Source organism: Lepidochelys kempii, chromosome 7, assembly GCF_965140285.1.
Source record: "Lepidochelys kempii isolate rLepKem1 chromosome 7, rLepKem1.hap1, whole genome shotgun sequence".
Taxonomy (NCBI): domain Eukaryota; kingdom Metazoa; phylum Chordata; order Testudines; family Cheloniidae; genus Lepidochelys; species Lepidochelys kempii.
In genome coordinates, this window is record NC_136386.1 from 52,088,424 (window position 1) to 52,103,227 (window position 14,804).

The 14,804-nt window shown below is 48.1% G+C and overlaps 1 protein-coding gene across 4 annotated transcripts in view; it reads left to right on the forward strand.

The window, feature by feature from the left end:
* FANCD2 (FA complementation group D2) overlaps positions 1–14,804 on the forward strand; it is a 188,493-nt gene that overhangs the window by 45,588 nt on the left and 128,101 nt on the right. For all 4 annotated transcript variants that reach the window (XM_073352718.1, XM_073352719.2, XM_073352722.1 and 1 more), the window contains exons 17-19: positions 2,452–2,583; positions 6,128–6,235; positions 8,865–8,974. In XM_073352718.1, the coding sequence (XP_073208819.1) occupies positions 2,452–2,583; positions 6,128–6,235; positions 8,865–8,974 (350 nt within the window). The remainder of the gene's footprint in view (positions 1–2,451; positions 2,584–6,127; positions 6,236–8,864; positions 8,975–14,804) is intronic.

Consider the following 14,804-nt stretch of genomic DNA (forward strand, 5'->3'; position numbering starts at 1 on the left):
TGATATCTCGGACAAAACATCCCTATTCATTATTTTGTCAAACCATCTTATCTTGTAGTAGATTGGGATGTATCTGTACTAGCTGGAATATATTTAGTGCCTAGTACACTTGCAACAACTTTGCTAAGTTCATGTACTGGGCAGTGAACTTCTTTAATCCATGGCCTGGCTTTGGTTCACAGCCTCTGGTTCAGGCCTTAGATCTTGCACCAGGCCCAGTGTTCCAGGCTCTCTCTCTTTTCTTCTTCTACTACTACTACTACTGGAAATGACTGAGAAGTCAGTGAAGCTGTGTGAGATTGGAGGTGATCTTCTTTCACTTGATGAGGCAGGGAGAAGCATTCTGCATGTACCAGAATCTGGAAAGATGAGACCTGGGAAGAGTGTGGATCAGGAAGACACAGCAGTGCAAGCATGAATGCAGAAGGGAAACACACAATTACATACAGAGCCAAAGGCTTTTGGAAAACTGGAAATCAGGCTAAAGGATAAGAGCAAGATTGGGGACATTGGATGTGCTCTGAACTGAGAAGGGAATTAGAAGAGATGCAGTTGAATTTCAAGATGACTTTCTGGTTTTGAAACGTTTCTTTATGTGAATGAATCTGAGACAAAGCTACAGATTTTCTTGTTCAAGACTGGCAGAAATACAGGTGTCAAAAGAAATGTACAGTTGAGTACTGCAAAGGACAGGTTAAGATGATCAAAAGAGAAAGCAGATATGAAATCAGAGGGCTAAGAACTGAACTCTGTGGGGAGTACTGAGGAGGATGAATTAGTTACTATTTGTATAGTACTTTGAAGATAAAAATTGTTCTATAGAGGACATGCCAACCAAGTATTCTTGTGATGGGGCCACTTGGGACACAGATAGAGCATCTGGATAGGGATGAGTAGGACCATGGCAGACGGGAATCATATGTGGAAGGTTCCCCCCCCCCCCAGATGCAACCTGGAACTGGGGTACCACTGAGCCCCCTGACCCACCAGCCTGGGCTCCCTCTCACACTGTACAGCTGTAACAAGCTGAAAAGCCCTCCAGCCTGCACTTTCACCAGTATACATACAGGTAGAGGCACACACAGTTACAAGCAGGCTCTCTGACCAGCCTCTGCATAGGAAGGCTACTACCAGCTCCTCAGGCATGCACCCCCTTTGAAGTATAAACCCAAAATTATACCGTATTGCGTGGCACACGGAACTGTACAGTGTAAGCTCATAAAATTCACCCCCCTCTCTCAATTTGGAAAGGATTATGCAACAGCCTTTTGCCCCTGAGTTATGATTCCCACACACTTCACTCCAACTCACTGGTTTAGATAAAGCAAAAACAAGTTTACTAGCTACAAAAGATAGATTTTAAGTGATAGCAAACAAATCAAAGCAGATTACCTAGAAAATAAACAAAAAACACAAACTAAGCTTAATACATTAAATAGATTCGATATGAATAGCAGATTCTCACGCTAAGAGATGATACAAGGAGGCTGCAGATTCTTAAGGGGCAAGCTGCACTTGCTTTACAGCTTGGAATCCCCAGTTGTTTCATTCACAGGCTAAAAATCTCTTTAGCCTGCGTCCAGCACTTCCTGCAGTTCAGTATTTGTTCTTCAGGTGTTTTTCAGGAATCTTCTTGTGTGGGGAGCGAAGAACACTAGATGATGTCGCTTCTTATATAGCTTTTGCATATGGCAGGAACACTTTGTTCTCAAAGTTTGGTTCCCAGAGCAGTCTGTGGAAAAATACTGACATCCCAAGATGACATGTGGTCTCATAACGTGTCCTTGTAGAGTCATAGCAGCCATCACACACAGGCTGTTTGGAGCTTTTAGAGGAAGGCTCACCAGGTGGGAGATAAGCTTCTCCTAAGGCCTACTGTTTTTTCCTAATGGCCCATTACTCTGAATAGGCCCTTCCCCACCCACTATCTAGACTGAAAGCATTTTTTCTACTGGGCATTACCCAGGTGTAACTACATTTGCAATACAGATACATAGTCAATATTAATCACGTCAGATACAAAAATGATACATGCATACACATAAGATAATCATGTTTAGCAAATCATAACCTTGGAGTGACACCTCACATGACTTATCTTGCATAAAATACATTATAATTATGTCCTAATCATATCATAATAATATCACTGCAAAGAATATGGGGTGCAGTGTCACACCATATACAACTGCATACCTATGGAAGCAGTCTCAAAGGATGGAATAATCCACAATATTAAAGCTGTGCTGAGCCCAAGGCAAAAGAGGTGAATTCTCATCTAAGCTCATGGAACCCTAGCCCTTTCCTTTAATTTATGGTGGACTGTTATTTGGTTGCCATCTTATATGGTGTAGCATATACTTTGTTGTTGTTCCAAGGGTCTTCTGGTACAGAACAGATATTTTTTTATTTGCTTTTCACTGTTGGTTTCTTGTGGGGTTTTTCCTTCAGGAAGTTGTGAGTGCATTGGTGACTCACATTTGTGGTGGAAATGATGTAGAAGTGGACATTTCTCTGGATGTGCTCACTGACCTGGTGACTCTGCATACCTCCTCATTGATTCGCTATGCCACCTTTGTGAAGGTAGTGTATCTGTTTGTGAATGGTCCACACTTAGGGCTTGTCTATAGGATGAGTTAGTGTGTGGAAAGCAGGGTGTTGTAACAGGGTAGGTTGCCTCCTGGGCACCCCATCGTGGCCAGAGGTTGCTCTACAGTGCCCTTCCTTTGTTTCCTCTTTTTCAGGGCCCCTCAAAAATGCCACAGTCATTCTCATCCAATTATAGCCTTTCTTGGGGATCTGTTTTTTATTCACACAGTACCAAAAACAAATACAAAAAAAATCTTTCACCCAGCCTTAAGCTGGGCACAACCACTCCTTCCTGAGGTACTGCCCCTTCCTGGTCTCAGAGCAGCTGGAGAAAATGCAAGGCTTCACTTCCCTTCTCCCAAAAGAAAATCAAAACTTTCAGCTGGGTCTTGTTTCTCAGCCCCAACTCCTGTCCTCGGGGACCACTGCAGATACCCTCTCTCCCTGCAGCTTTTCTCTGCAGTTCCCCTTCCAGCTCTGCCCTCACTGGAATACACTCTGACCCCTTTATAGCCCAGGTGCAGCACTCGCACCTCTGATTAGCTCAGCTGGGAGCACCTGGTCTAGCACAGGGGAACTGACCTGTTTTAATCACAGGGCCCAGCTGTCCTGTTACAGGTGTAAATCTACAGTACTCCAATGTGTCATGCACTAACTCTGTGGACCCTGCTGCTGCACACTAGAAGTTCTCTAGTGTGATTTGACCTACTGCTGTTTCATGTTGGGGATAAGAGCTTGGGAGTATAGGGAAGTGGGAGGATAAGAGTAGGGGTGAGGACGAGGTAAGGGGGTGGGGAGGATAAGAGTAGGGGGGAGGACAAGGTAGGAGCCTGGGAGGTGATATGGAGAGAGTGCAGGAAATGGAGGTAGGTGCGGGAGAGAACGACAAGCTTGTGGGAGTACAGGGCCAGAAAGTTGTAGGGCACATTCTCATCTAGAACTTGGAATTGAACCCAAGAGTCCTGAGTCTCTAGATTCATCTGCTTTCTGGCAGATAGCTCTGAAACCCACTGGCAAATGTGTGTCTCATCTTCCTCTAGTGCCTGACCCACACTGAGAATAACAACCTCCTGATGCTACCAGATACTTCGTTAGTGCAAGTGATTAGAGGTCTGTGCTGTGGATCTCAAGATCCAAATCCTGTGATGACCCAAGTTGGGGGATCAATATGATTCCTTGTGATGAAATTTCTGTTTTTTGTGTTTTAAAAAAAACAAACAAATTGCATTTTAAAAAAAGTTGGTAAAAGAACATTAAGGTTCTAAAGTCCAGCCCTCAAAAGTTAGAAAGTGTCAGAAAAAAGGTTGCCCATGCAATCTTAATTCGGTTTCTTTGTGCATATGCATTATAATGGTCTTGGCTAACAGGGACAGAACCACTGCCAATCCTGTACCCTGAATGGGGCCTACACAAAGGACGACCAAATTAAAGTTGTATATGCAGTCTTAAATCAAGCGTTTCCAAACTGAGAGTGGCTTGACTTTGCAGTCATAATGTTCTTTTTAATGTAAGGTTTTAGTATGTAACTTGCTAGGATTTTTAAAAAGGAAAATGGGGAAAAAAAATCAGAAATTCCTTCATGAGGAACCATGTTGATCTTTGCATGTGCTGACCTTTGTATCCACAGCAAAGACCTCTACCATTCTAGCTAAGGAACAACTGTTAGACTCAGAGGATAACAGCCTAATACCCTCTGTGGACCAATCATGAGGGGGAATGCAGTGCACCTTTGCAAGTAACTTACATAATTATTTACTAGACAGCAGAGGAATGTTGGGAATGCTGGAGTCTATTCTTGGCTCTGGAGGGGAGTATGGTCTAGTGGTTATAGACAGCACAGCAAAGCACTTAGATTTGGCACATTGTGGCTGAATGGGTGAGGCTTGGCTCTGCCATGTTGGAGACCCATGTTCTATTCTCAGCTCTGCCACGTGTGACCTTGTGCAACCTCTCGCTTACCCCCTCATTAAATGGAGGGAAATTATATATGCCTGCCTCTGGAGGTAGGGCTGTTAGGATTTCCTCAATAATAAGGACCCTGAAGAGTATAGACATAACACTAGTTAGTGGAAAAGCTGAAACTAGAATTCATGGTCTCCTTCTACTGCCGGCCCATTACACCCTCCCCTAAGCCAAACTGCGGGATAGCAGCTGTAGTGCATCGCAACCGACCCAGAGCTTTAGCTTTATGCCTAATCTGTATGAGGCTCAGTGGAGTCTGGGGAGCATATTTTGTGCATTAGGCAGGTGGTGAGCTCTGTAGAGGTCGAGGATGCTTAGTGTATTTGGCACATAGGGATCTCTATGAGGATAGAGCATGCTCAGCACAGACAGAATGTTCAGAGATTTTAGCAAGAATCCTCCATAAAGCTCTACTGAGCATGTGCAATTGGCACTTTTGGGAGGCTTATAATTTGATACATTTCATGGGGACAGCAAATGGCAACTCTTTGACCCCAAGATCATCCCCTGCAAATTCCAAGTTCCTGCTCCAAATCACGGACTTGCTAGTGCTTTTCAGAGAAATAGTTGGATAAAAATATTAACATGAGCAAAATTACCAAGTAGTGGAAAAACTAGCCTAGTTCTGGGAAACAATCATTTTCATAAAGGAAAAAAAGTAGCTTGAGGCAGAGTCCAGGTGTAGAAAATTCCAATCTAAACCGTTACAATTTGGCAAAGTTATGAGCAATTGAAAACAGAGGCTTGAAATGGAAAGTGTTAGGCAACCTTAGCTGTAGGCATCTCTACCAGAATATTAGTTTTTGTCAAGATCCAATGGTTGAATCACCTTTTATCAGTTTTGAGTTTGGCACCTTCCAATGTCATTGAACTCCCCCTCTTATCACAAGAACAAGGAGCAAACAGCCCTCCTAATCTTCGTTCTCTAGATCATTCACTGTTTTATAGACTTTTGTCATGTCCCTTTTTGTCTGTCCGCTCTGTAGGGTAACAACCCCAGTCTTTTCAATTTCTCTTCCTAGGAGAATTTCTCCAGGCACTCACTCATTCTTGTCACCCTTCTCTGAACCCCTGTTAGTTCTGCAATATCCATTCAGCGATAGGGTGTCAAGTGCTGCACATAGTATCCAGATGAAGCCACACCACTGATTTATAGAATGGCATTATATCATTTTCCATATTATTCTCCATCCCACCATGATCATTAATGCACTTGGGACCTGCTTTGAAACTAGGATCAAAGCCTTAAAGTGGCAATGGAAGCAGACTGGATGTCAGTAGAAGGACTCGAGCACAGATTTAACATGCTTCTGGTGACCAAAGTCATGGAAGAAGCGGGCAGCTACATTTTGCATGTCTTCACTTTCAGCCTCAGTCATGGGGAATTGCAGTAATGTAGCCCACAGATGACATATGAATTGATGCTTCTTTAATTTGAATGCACAGTAGTAGCTTTCTCCTGAGTATGTGCAAAAGAGAAAAGTAAATTCTTGTTACTGACAATCAGGTGTGCTATTTGGAGTGTGAGAAGGGCCTGTCAGGGTATTATGGCTATTTTGACACTTCTCTATTACAGAACATTTTAGACTATACGGAGAAGCTGAATCCACAGCAAATCCGGAAACTCTTCTACATTCTTGGCGAGTTGGCATTCAGCCAGAGGCAGGAAGACAGCTATATTCAGGTGAGTGGAGGGGGAGAGAGACAATGCGGGCAGGAAGGAAACAAATCCCTGGTCTTTCTCCCGTTGCTGTGCTAGTTTGCAGAGCTTGTGTGGTGTGGAGACAGCAGCAGCAGGCCCAGGATGGTGCAGCCTATACAGCCCTCCTCCATGTGGGGATTTCTGGTGCACAGTACCTTTTTAATTTTAAAATTTCCTCCCCTCACCCTCTCTTTGCCCCCCCAAGTTTGATGGTTGTGAGCCCGTTTCCTGCTCCAGACTTTTTTCCTGTGGAGCTCATTCCTCTTCCACACAGGAGGAACTCCCTGCTGCTACCGCACACCTGATTAGCTCCACTGGAGAGACACTGCCTGCACACATCCTGAGGGGCACAGCAGCAGAACTTGACATCTACACACCTTAGGAATCCTTCAGGAAGCATAGCTCAGCTACTGCACCCCCAATAGGTCTGCTGCGGGAGAGCTTCTCTCTAAACCTTCTCTCTTAAGGTTTGCAAGACAGAAACAAAACAGATTTCGCCCCTGAAGAGTTACCTTCCTCAAAGGAGTATTTTCTCTGCTGCATCGAAGTGTTAGACTTCAGAGCTTTGTTATCTGTAGTTTGATATCTAAAACTCTAGAGGACAAATGTGTGTTACCAAATCCATTTTATGTCTGAATTGACTTCCAGCTTATTATACAGCATCCTAGGGAACTAGTCAATTACAATGTAACAACAGCGTGTTCAAATACATAGGTTTGAATTTTCATACCCGTCAATGAGGCAATGGTCAGGCAAAAGTAGCTGAAAAATCTTGTGAAAATTGGAAGTTGTGAGACCTGGGCTTAGAAACAGTATAGAGCCTCCAAATAAAAAATATTCTTCTACACACTTTTTCATTAAATAACTAGAACAAAGGTCAAAACGAGCCTAATTTTGGAACGTTGGTTGCATCTTTAACTGTGGGTGTGTGGCCAGTGTCCCCATAGTAAAGGAGGTCACTGTCACGTTCCAGAGTGCAACCCAGACAGTGAGAGGCTGTGTCACTGCCTGCTCTGTATTCTGAGTGCTTTGAATGCTTTGCTGCTGTGATTCATCACCAGGACAAGCCTACAGACAAGCACGCACTGAGTGTCTCTGTGTTAAGCAGTTCTCACTCCAGCAGCCTGTCTACAACACAACAGCCCTACTCTACGTTCTGTCACCCGGTTACCTTATGCAGGGGTGACCCCAACACACTCCCTGTCCCAAATTTCCCCAAAATCATCTGCTCTGAAGTATCCAGGCCTCTCCTGGAATGCTCAGAGAAATAATGTTTGTTTGCTCCTCTAAAATGACAAAATGTGCTCAGCTTATCACTTTAACTGGAGTAAACTATCACTTCAGTTCAGACACAGCACTGGGTCAGTTGAGATTAAAAGTAAAACAAGTTTATTAATAAAAGGAGATGGGATTTTAAGTAAGTTCAGATATCAAGGATAGTGTTAGAAATGATTACAAGCAAATAAAAGTGAAAAACACTGTCTAGTGGCTAAGACTTCACTCAGCAAGCTGCAGTCTTTGTTCAAGATAGTTTGCTTACCAATCTACCTTCCAGCAATATGGCTGAGCACCCGTCTGATCAGGATCTCCCACAAGGTCCAAAGTGCTTGGTTTCTTTGTCTTCTTAGGTGAAAGATCACTTGAGGTTCTTTGCCCCTCTTTTATAGTTCAGTGAACCTTTTAAATGGATTCTTCTGAAGGGTTCCCCTAAAGCAAAGTTCATTCAAGCTGTGAGGTAGGCGACATGGAGTCTCCTGATAAAGGACATTCCATGCTGGGTTTTTCCCCTGCTGGTGTTTGCTAAATTGCAAATTGATCTGTTCCTATACTCCCCTCTCCCTGCCATGATGCTGAGTGGTTATCTCTTCCCCTTATTGGCTTGCTGGTCCCGTTTACCTTTTATGTAATTTGCATTCCCATTGATTCTTAATGTAACTTGGAAATAACTTCAGGATGGCAGAACCACATTGTTATATCTAGTGTGGGGTAACTTCAGCCCTGTCTGGCAGGCACACTTTTTGATAACATAATCCCTAATATATTTGTAATTTTGAATTTGTCCTCCATACATACACCACCCAATGATATTGATGATAAGTAAGGTTTCTGAGTAACAGCCGTGTTAGTCTGTATTCGCAAAAAGAAAAGGAGTACTTGTGGCACCTTAGAGACTAACCAATTTATTTGAGCATAAGCTTTCGTGAGCTACAGCTCAAATAAATTGGTTAGTCTCTAAGGTGCCACAAGTACTCCCTTTCTTTTTGATAAGTAAGCTATTAGCTTTCTACTGATATCTTATATGACACCTTTTAGATGCAGTTTATGACATTAGGGAGTTGGGGTACACTCAACTGGACAGGCCAGCTGAAACTCACTGTCCTCTTGCTTTGGGTTGCTGTTAGAGTCAGTCACAACATGTGTTTTTCCTGACAAGGATGTACTTCCCATGGTCTGGCTGCCCCGTTGTCTGGAGGAAATTAACAGGGAAGTAAATGAGCTCTATTGCAAGTTTTGAGTGTTGAAAAGTGAGATGTTCACAGCAGTACCATTAACACACACAAATGCATACATGGTGACTACTTGTAATGCCTCATTCTCCTTCTCTCTGCAGGACGATATGCATATGGTGATCAGGAAGTGGTTGTCTAGCACTGTTCCTAAGTATAAACAAATGGGGATTATTGGTGCTATTACCGTGGCAGGCAGCATGGCAGCAAAGAGGTGAGAAAGGAATAGAACCTGTCAATTGTCATTTAACCTGCTCTAGCTAGCCTGATATAACCAGAGCTAGTAAGAGGGGAGGAGAAAGGGGACAGTCACATCGTTTGTGATCGTCACTCTAAGGCTCACTGGAAGAAAACCACCGAAAAACATTCTTTGCACACGATTGTCCCGTGTATCCTTTAAAAATATGCTGTCCTGCTGCTGGTCCTGCCACTGCTTTCCTGATGATGCTGATTCTGAGATGCATGGATCAGCATCAGAAGGAGTTGTGACTGGAAAAGATTTGGGGTTGTGGTAGATAGTCAGTGCAACATGAGCTTCTGTGGCTAATGCAATCCTTGGATATAAAAAAAGTTGATTCTTGAGTAGAAGTAGAGAGGTTATATGACCTCTGTATTTGTCACTGGTGTGACTGCTGCTGGCATACTGTGTCCTGTTCTGGTGTCCACAGTTCAAGATGGATTTTGATAAATTGGAAAGAGTTCAGAGAAAAAAAATGATTATAGGATTGGAAAACATGCCTTATAGTGAGACACTCAAGGAATTCAGTCTATTTAGTTTATCAAAAAGAAGGTTCTTCTTCGAGTGCTTGTTCACATTGGTTCCAATCAGGTGTGTGCACATGCACGTGCATGATGGCCGGAAGATTTTTCCCGTAGCAGCATCCGTCGGGTCGGCCTGGGTGCCCCCTGGAGTCGCGCCCTTATGGCGCCTAATATATAGCCCGGCCGACCTGCTACCCCTTTAGTTCCTTCTTACCCCCAGTGACGGTGGCTGGAACTTCCCTTGGCTCTTGATCAGCAAGTTTTCTTTGTTATTCTGTGTATATAGTTAGTTAGTGAGTAGTACCAATTTAAAGTTTAGTATAGTATTGTAGTTGGGGGTTCCCGCCCCCCGCCCAACTCTGGCCCCGGCACCGTGGCATGTCGCTGTCCCCGGGATTTAAGAACTGCGTGGCTTGTGCCAAGCGCATGCCTAAGAGTGATCTGCACTTTTCGTGTCTTCGGTGCCTGGGGGAGACTCATCAGAAAGATTGTTGCAAGATCTGCCACGAGTTCCGCCCGAGAACACTTAAAGAATGGGAACAGCAGCTGAAGGTGATCCTCATGGAGGCAGCCTTGTGCCCCCACTCTGACCTGGGCTCAAGATACCCAACCCCGATGGTATCATCCTTGACACGGAGCGCCCCAGTGCTGTTGACGACTTCAGCGCTGAGGAAGGACTCCTCCAGGGACGCTCAGCATCACCTTCTGATAGTAGTCACCGCTCCCATTCACTGGTGCCTCAAAAGAAGAAAAAGCCAGACTACCATTCTCCGGCTAAGCCTCGAGAAGTGCGACCCCAGGCGGGCCACTCCTCGGCGTCTCCTTCCAGGACTGTGTCGACTCCTATCCAGGTGAGGCAGTCGAGTCTGGCCCCACCTCGATCACTGGTGCCTATGCAGCAACTGCAGCTCCCGTCCACACTGGAAGCGTACCAGGCCGCCAGAGATCGCCTCCACCTGATGGCACCATTCTCACCTGCCAGAGAGGAACCCTCAGTGCTGATGGAGCCCCGTCCTCTGGTGCATTCTAAGGGACAGCCAGCTATGATGTCGAGGCACTCCCCTTTGCCTTGTCCATCGGCACCTATACACTCCGACAGAGAGCCTTCCTACTCCCTGTGCTCTCGCTGTTCGAGACACCGAGGATCGGCTCCTCCGTGGTCTTCAGTGTCTGAGACCTCAGTGTCAGAGCCCGACTCCTATCGCTCAAGTAGGAGAAGAAGCCGGAGAGCGAGGTCTGGCAGAGGCAGAAGGGAGCATCAGGTGTGGCCTCTGCAGTGGCAGAACCTGCCTCAGTGGCCCTTCTGGACTCCCTGGGCTTATCACCAGGGTTAGGGAGGAACCCAGGGCCCATGCTCAACAACGTCTTCAGTCACCTCTGCCACTTATGTACCGCATTCCGCTGTGCATCCGCATCCAGCGCCTACGGTCCCGACGCCTTTTCCTCCAGCACTGTCGTTGACTCTGGCACCATGCTTGGCTCCGACTTCGGCACCGACCTTCATAACGTTGACACACCCGTCTCCCACGCCTGCACCGTTGTTGACGTTGACCTTGATGCAGGCACCTACGGCCCAGGTTCCGATGTCGGCACCAGGCCCCCCGACCCCGGCGGCTCCTGTGAGTGAGTCGATGCAGCTCCCTCCTGTGAGACTGATACCGTCGCCGCCTATCGCCCCGGCACCGTCATTGGCACCACCTCCAGCGCTGCCCCGGGAGTCATGTGACCCATCCAGGGCAGATGGCAGGGAGCTTCCACCACCAGCACATGCTTCCTCCTCTTTGTCGGCGGATGAAGCGTTGGCAGGGACGTCCATAGTCCCTGCGGTAGAGGACAACAGAGTTTTACAGCAGTTGCTCTGCAGGGCTGCCCAAGACTTGGGCATCAAGGCCGAGGAGGTGGTTGAGGACACAGATCCCATGGTGGACATCCTAGCATCCTCGGGGCCCTCACGGGTAGCATTACCCCTCATAAAGACAGTGGTGGACACCATCAAAACTCTATTGCAGACGCCATCATCTCTGCCACTGTAGTGAGGTGGTGTGGCTCCCTGCCTCCCCGGAGAGGGACGAGCCCATCCAGGTGCCGGAGTAGGCGGAGCCAGGGAGTTCTGAGCCTGCCCCTCAGCAGCTCAGGCGGTGACCCGAAAGTATAAAAACTCACCCTCAGAGCTCACTGAGGGCCTAGCTTCTGGGGAGGCCAGATGCCTCCAGCCTGGCCCGTGACTGGGAAGCCCCTGCGGCCCAAGGTGCGTGCCAGGAGTTGTTGGACCTGCCCTGTAGCTGCTACCCGGAGGAGTTGCTGGACCTGCCCTGCGGCCGCTACCCTGAGGAACCCATGGTGCTGGACGCCCTGGAGGACACTGCCTGGACCCAGGTACCCCAAGAGGGGGGATTAGGAAGTAGCCCGGGGACAGCCGACCCTAGTCTGGCTGTAACACTGCCAGAGCCCATGTCAGTGTGTTGCGGCCAGGATCCCCACTGACACAGCAGCAGGTCTTCTGCCGCTGCTAGGGCCCCGGGCTGGGACTCAGTGGAGTGGGAGGGCCTGCGTCCCCCCTGCCACCCAACTCGTGGGTGGCAGTCTCCCCCTCTTCCAGGTCCTTTAGGGCCTGGGCCTGCTAAAATTGAACTATTTGCTCAGCCCCTGCCTGAGGGCCTGAGCTACTGACTTGGTTGCTCCACCCTGATCCAGGGCCTGGGTCTATTTCTGCATACTGTTTGCTACTGCTCAGCCCCTGCCAGAGGGCCTGAGCACCTGACTCATTGTTGCCCCGCCTTGACCTAGGGCCTGGGCTTACGGTGCTTGTTTCAGTTGCTGCAAGGGCCGCCGAGGGAGACTCCCAAGGCTGGACTAATTTCCTCAAACATTATCTGTATGTCGTGAGCCGGCGTGGCTCCCCACCGCCCCGGAGAGGGTCGAGCCCCGGCTGGCTGCATTACAGCCACCCACTGCCAAACACAATGAGCGCCGGTATTTTATCCCCTCCAGAGGCTTTGAGCATCTCTACTCCCATCCACCTCCGGACTCGTTGATCGTCAATGCGGCTAACCAGCGGGAGAGACAAGATTTCCAAGGTCCTTCCCCAAAGAATAGGGACGCTAAATGACTGGACCTCGTGGATAGGAAAATCTACTCCACTGGTGGTCTACAATTCTGTATTGCTAACCGGCAGGCCATTGTGAGCAGGTACTCTTATAACACCTGTGCTTCCATGGCTAAGTTCATGGAGCTCGTCCCTTCGGACTCTCGATCAGAATTCACCGCCTTGGTGGAAGAATGGAAATTGGTCTTCTCCGCTTCACTGCAGGCAGCCTTAAACGCTGCAGATGCTGCCACAAGAGTCATGGCGACAGGGATGGCTATGTGACAGGGGGCCTGGTTGCAAGTCTCAGTTACCCTACTAAGTCCAACAAACGATTCAGGACCTCCCGTTTGAGGGTGAGTCCGTTTTCAGAGAAGACGGACAAATGGCTCCACAGCCTAAAAGATTCCCGAGCCACCCTCAGATCCTTGGGCTTGCATACCCCCACCACACAGTGCAGACCCTTCCACCCACAACCTCTGCAAAGGTTCCAACAGCAGAACTGCCAGGACAGCTCTAGAAGGAGGAACTGGAGCGGTAGGAGAAGGCAATATCCCTCCATTAACCAAGGCCAGCCCAAACCGGCATTTTGAAGGTGCAGTCGAGGACGGTGCACCAGACCAGAGACTGGATTCACGCTGTCTTACCTTTTCCTCCCCTATCCCCTTTCTACCGTGCATGGTCCCATACAACTTCGGACCGTTGGGTGCTTCGCACAGTAGAGAGGGGATACTCCATCCAATTCTGTGCCCTCCCGCCCTTCCTCCCCCCTTCCCCATCCCTCTTCAGGGACCCTTCTCACAAGCAACTTCTCGTTCAGGAGGTTCAATCACTCATAGCGCTAGGGGCTGTGGAGGAGTTTCCACTGGAGCACAGGGACAAGGGTTTCTATTCCCGCTATTTCCTAATGCCAAAGGCGGCCTAAGGCCTATCCTGGACCTGCATGGCCTCAACAAGTTTGTGAGGAAACTCAGGTTCCGCATGGTCTCCTTGACCTCTATTATCCCTTCATGGGATCCAGCAGACTGGTATGCCACCTTCGACTTGAAGGACACGTATTTTCACATAGCAATAGCGCAAAACCACAGAAAGTACCTCAGGTTGTGGTCAGCGGTTCCCATTACCAATTTAGAGTCCTCTCTTTCGGCCTGTCAGCAGCACCTCGAGTCTTCACCAAGTGCATGGCAGTTGTTGCAGCCTTTCTGTGGAAACATCAGGTACAGGTGTTCCCATACCTCGACGACTGGCTGATCAAAGGCCGATCCAGGGCTCAGGTGGCATTCATCAGAGCCACTTTTGAGAATCTGGGCCTCCTACTCAACGAGGCGAAATCGACTCTGTCCCCCTCTCCAGAGGATAGAGTTCATAGTGGCGGTTCTGGACTCAACCCAAGCCAAAGCATTCCAGGCCCTCGACGCCATGATCCAGGGACTCAGGCAGTTCCCCACAACCACCGTGAGAGATTGTCTCAAACTGCTTGGCCTGTAAATATGTGGTTTGACACACCAGACTCAGGCTTCGGCCGCTTCAGTCATGGCTTGCGTCAGTGTACAGACCCGCCCCTTTGGACAGGATCGTGACCTTGACTCGCTCCTTTGGTGGATGGACGCTCAGCAGGTGTGCTCAGGAGTCCCCTTCACTGCCCCACAACCATCCCTGATGCTAATAACAGGTGCGTCAGATTTGGGGTGGGGGGCTCATTTGGGGGACCACAGGACTCAGGGCCTCTGGTCACAGTCAGATCTCTGTCTTCATATTGCCTAGTGTGTCAGTCATTCCACCCATATCTAGCAGGTTGATGTGTATCGGTCATGACGGACAATACGACCACGATGGTCTATATCAACAAACGGGGGTTCATGCTCCTCTCCCCTCTGCCAGGAAGCCTTCAGGTTATGAGACTTTTGTATAGAGCACTCAGTTGATCTACAGGTGTCGTACCTTCTGGGGTCCAGAACGAGCTGGCGGACAGCTTCAGCAGGTTTTTTCACAGCTGTGAGTGGACGTCACCTGGACATCACATTGTCGCTCTTCCAGAGGTGGGGCTGTCCTCTGACCTACCTCTTCACCATGCGACGCAACAGGAAGTGTCAGCAGTTCTGCTCCTTCCAGAATCGTAGTCCGGGCTCCACAGTGGACGCGTTCCTCCTCCATTGGGGGGGTCCGCTTCTATACGCCTTCCCACCCATATCACTCT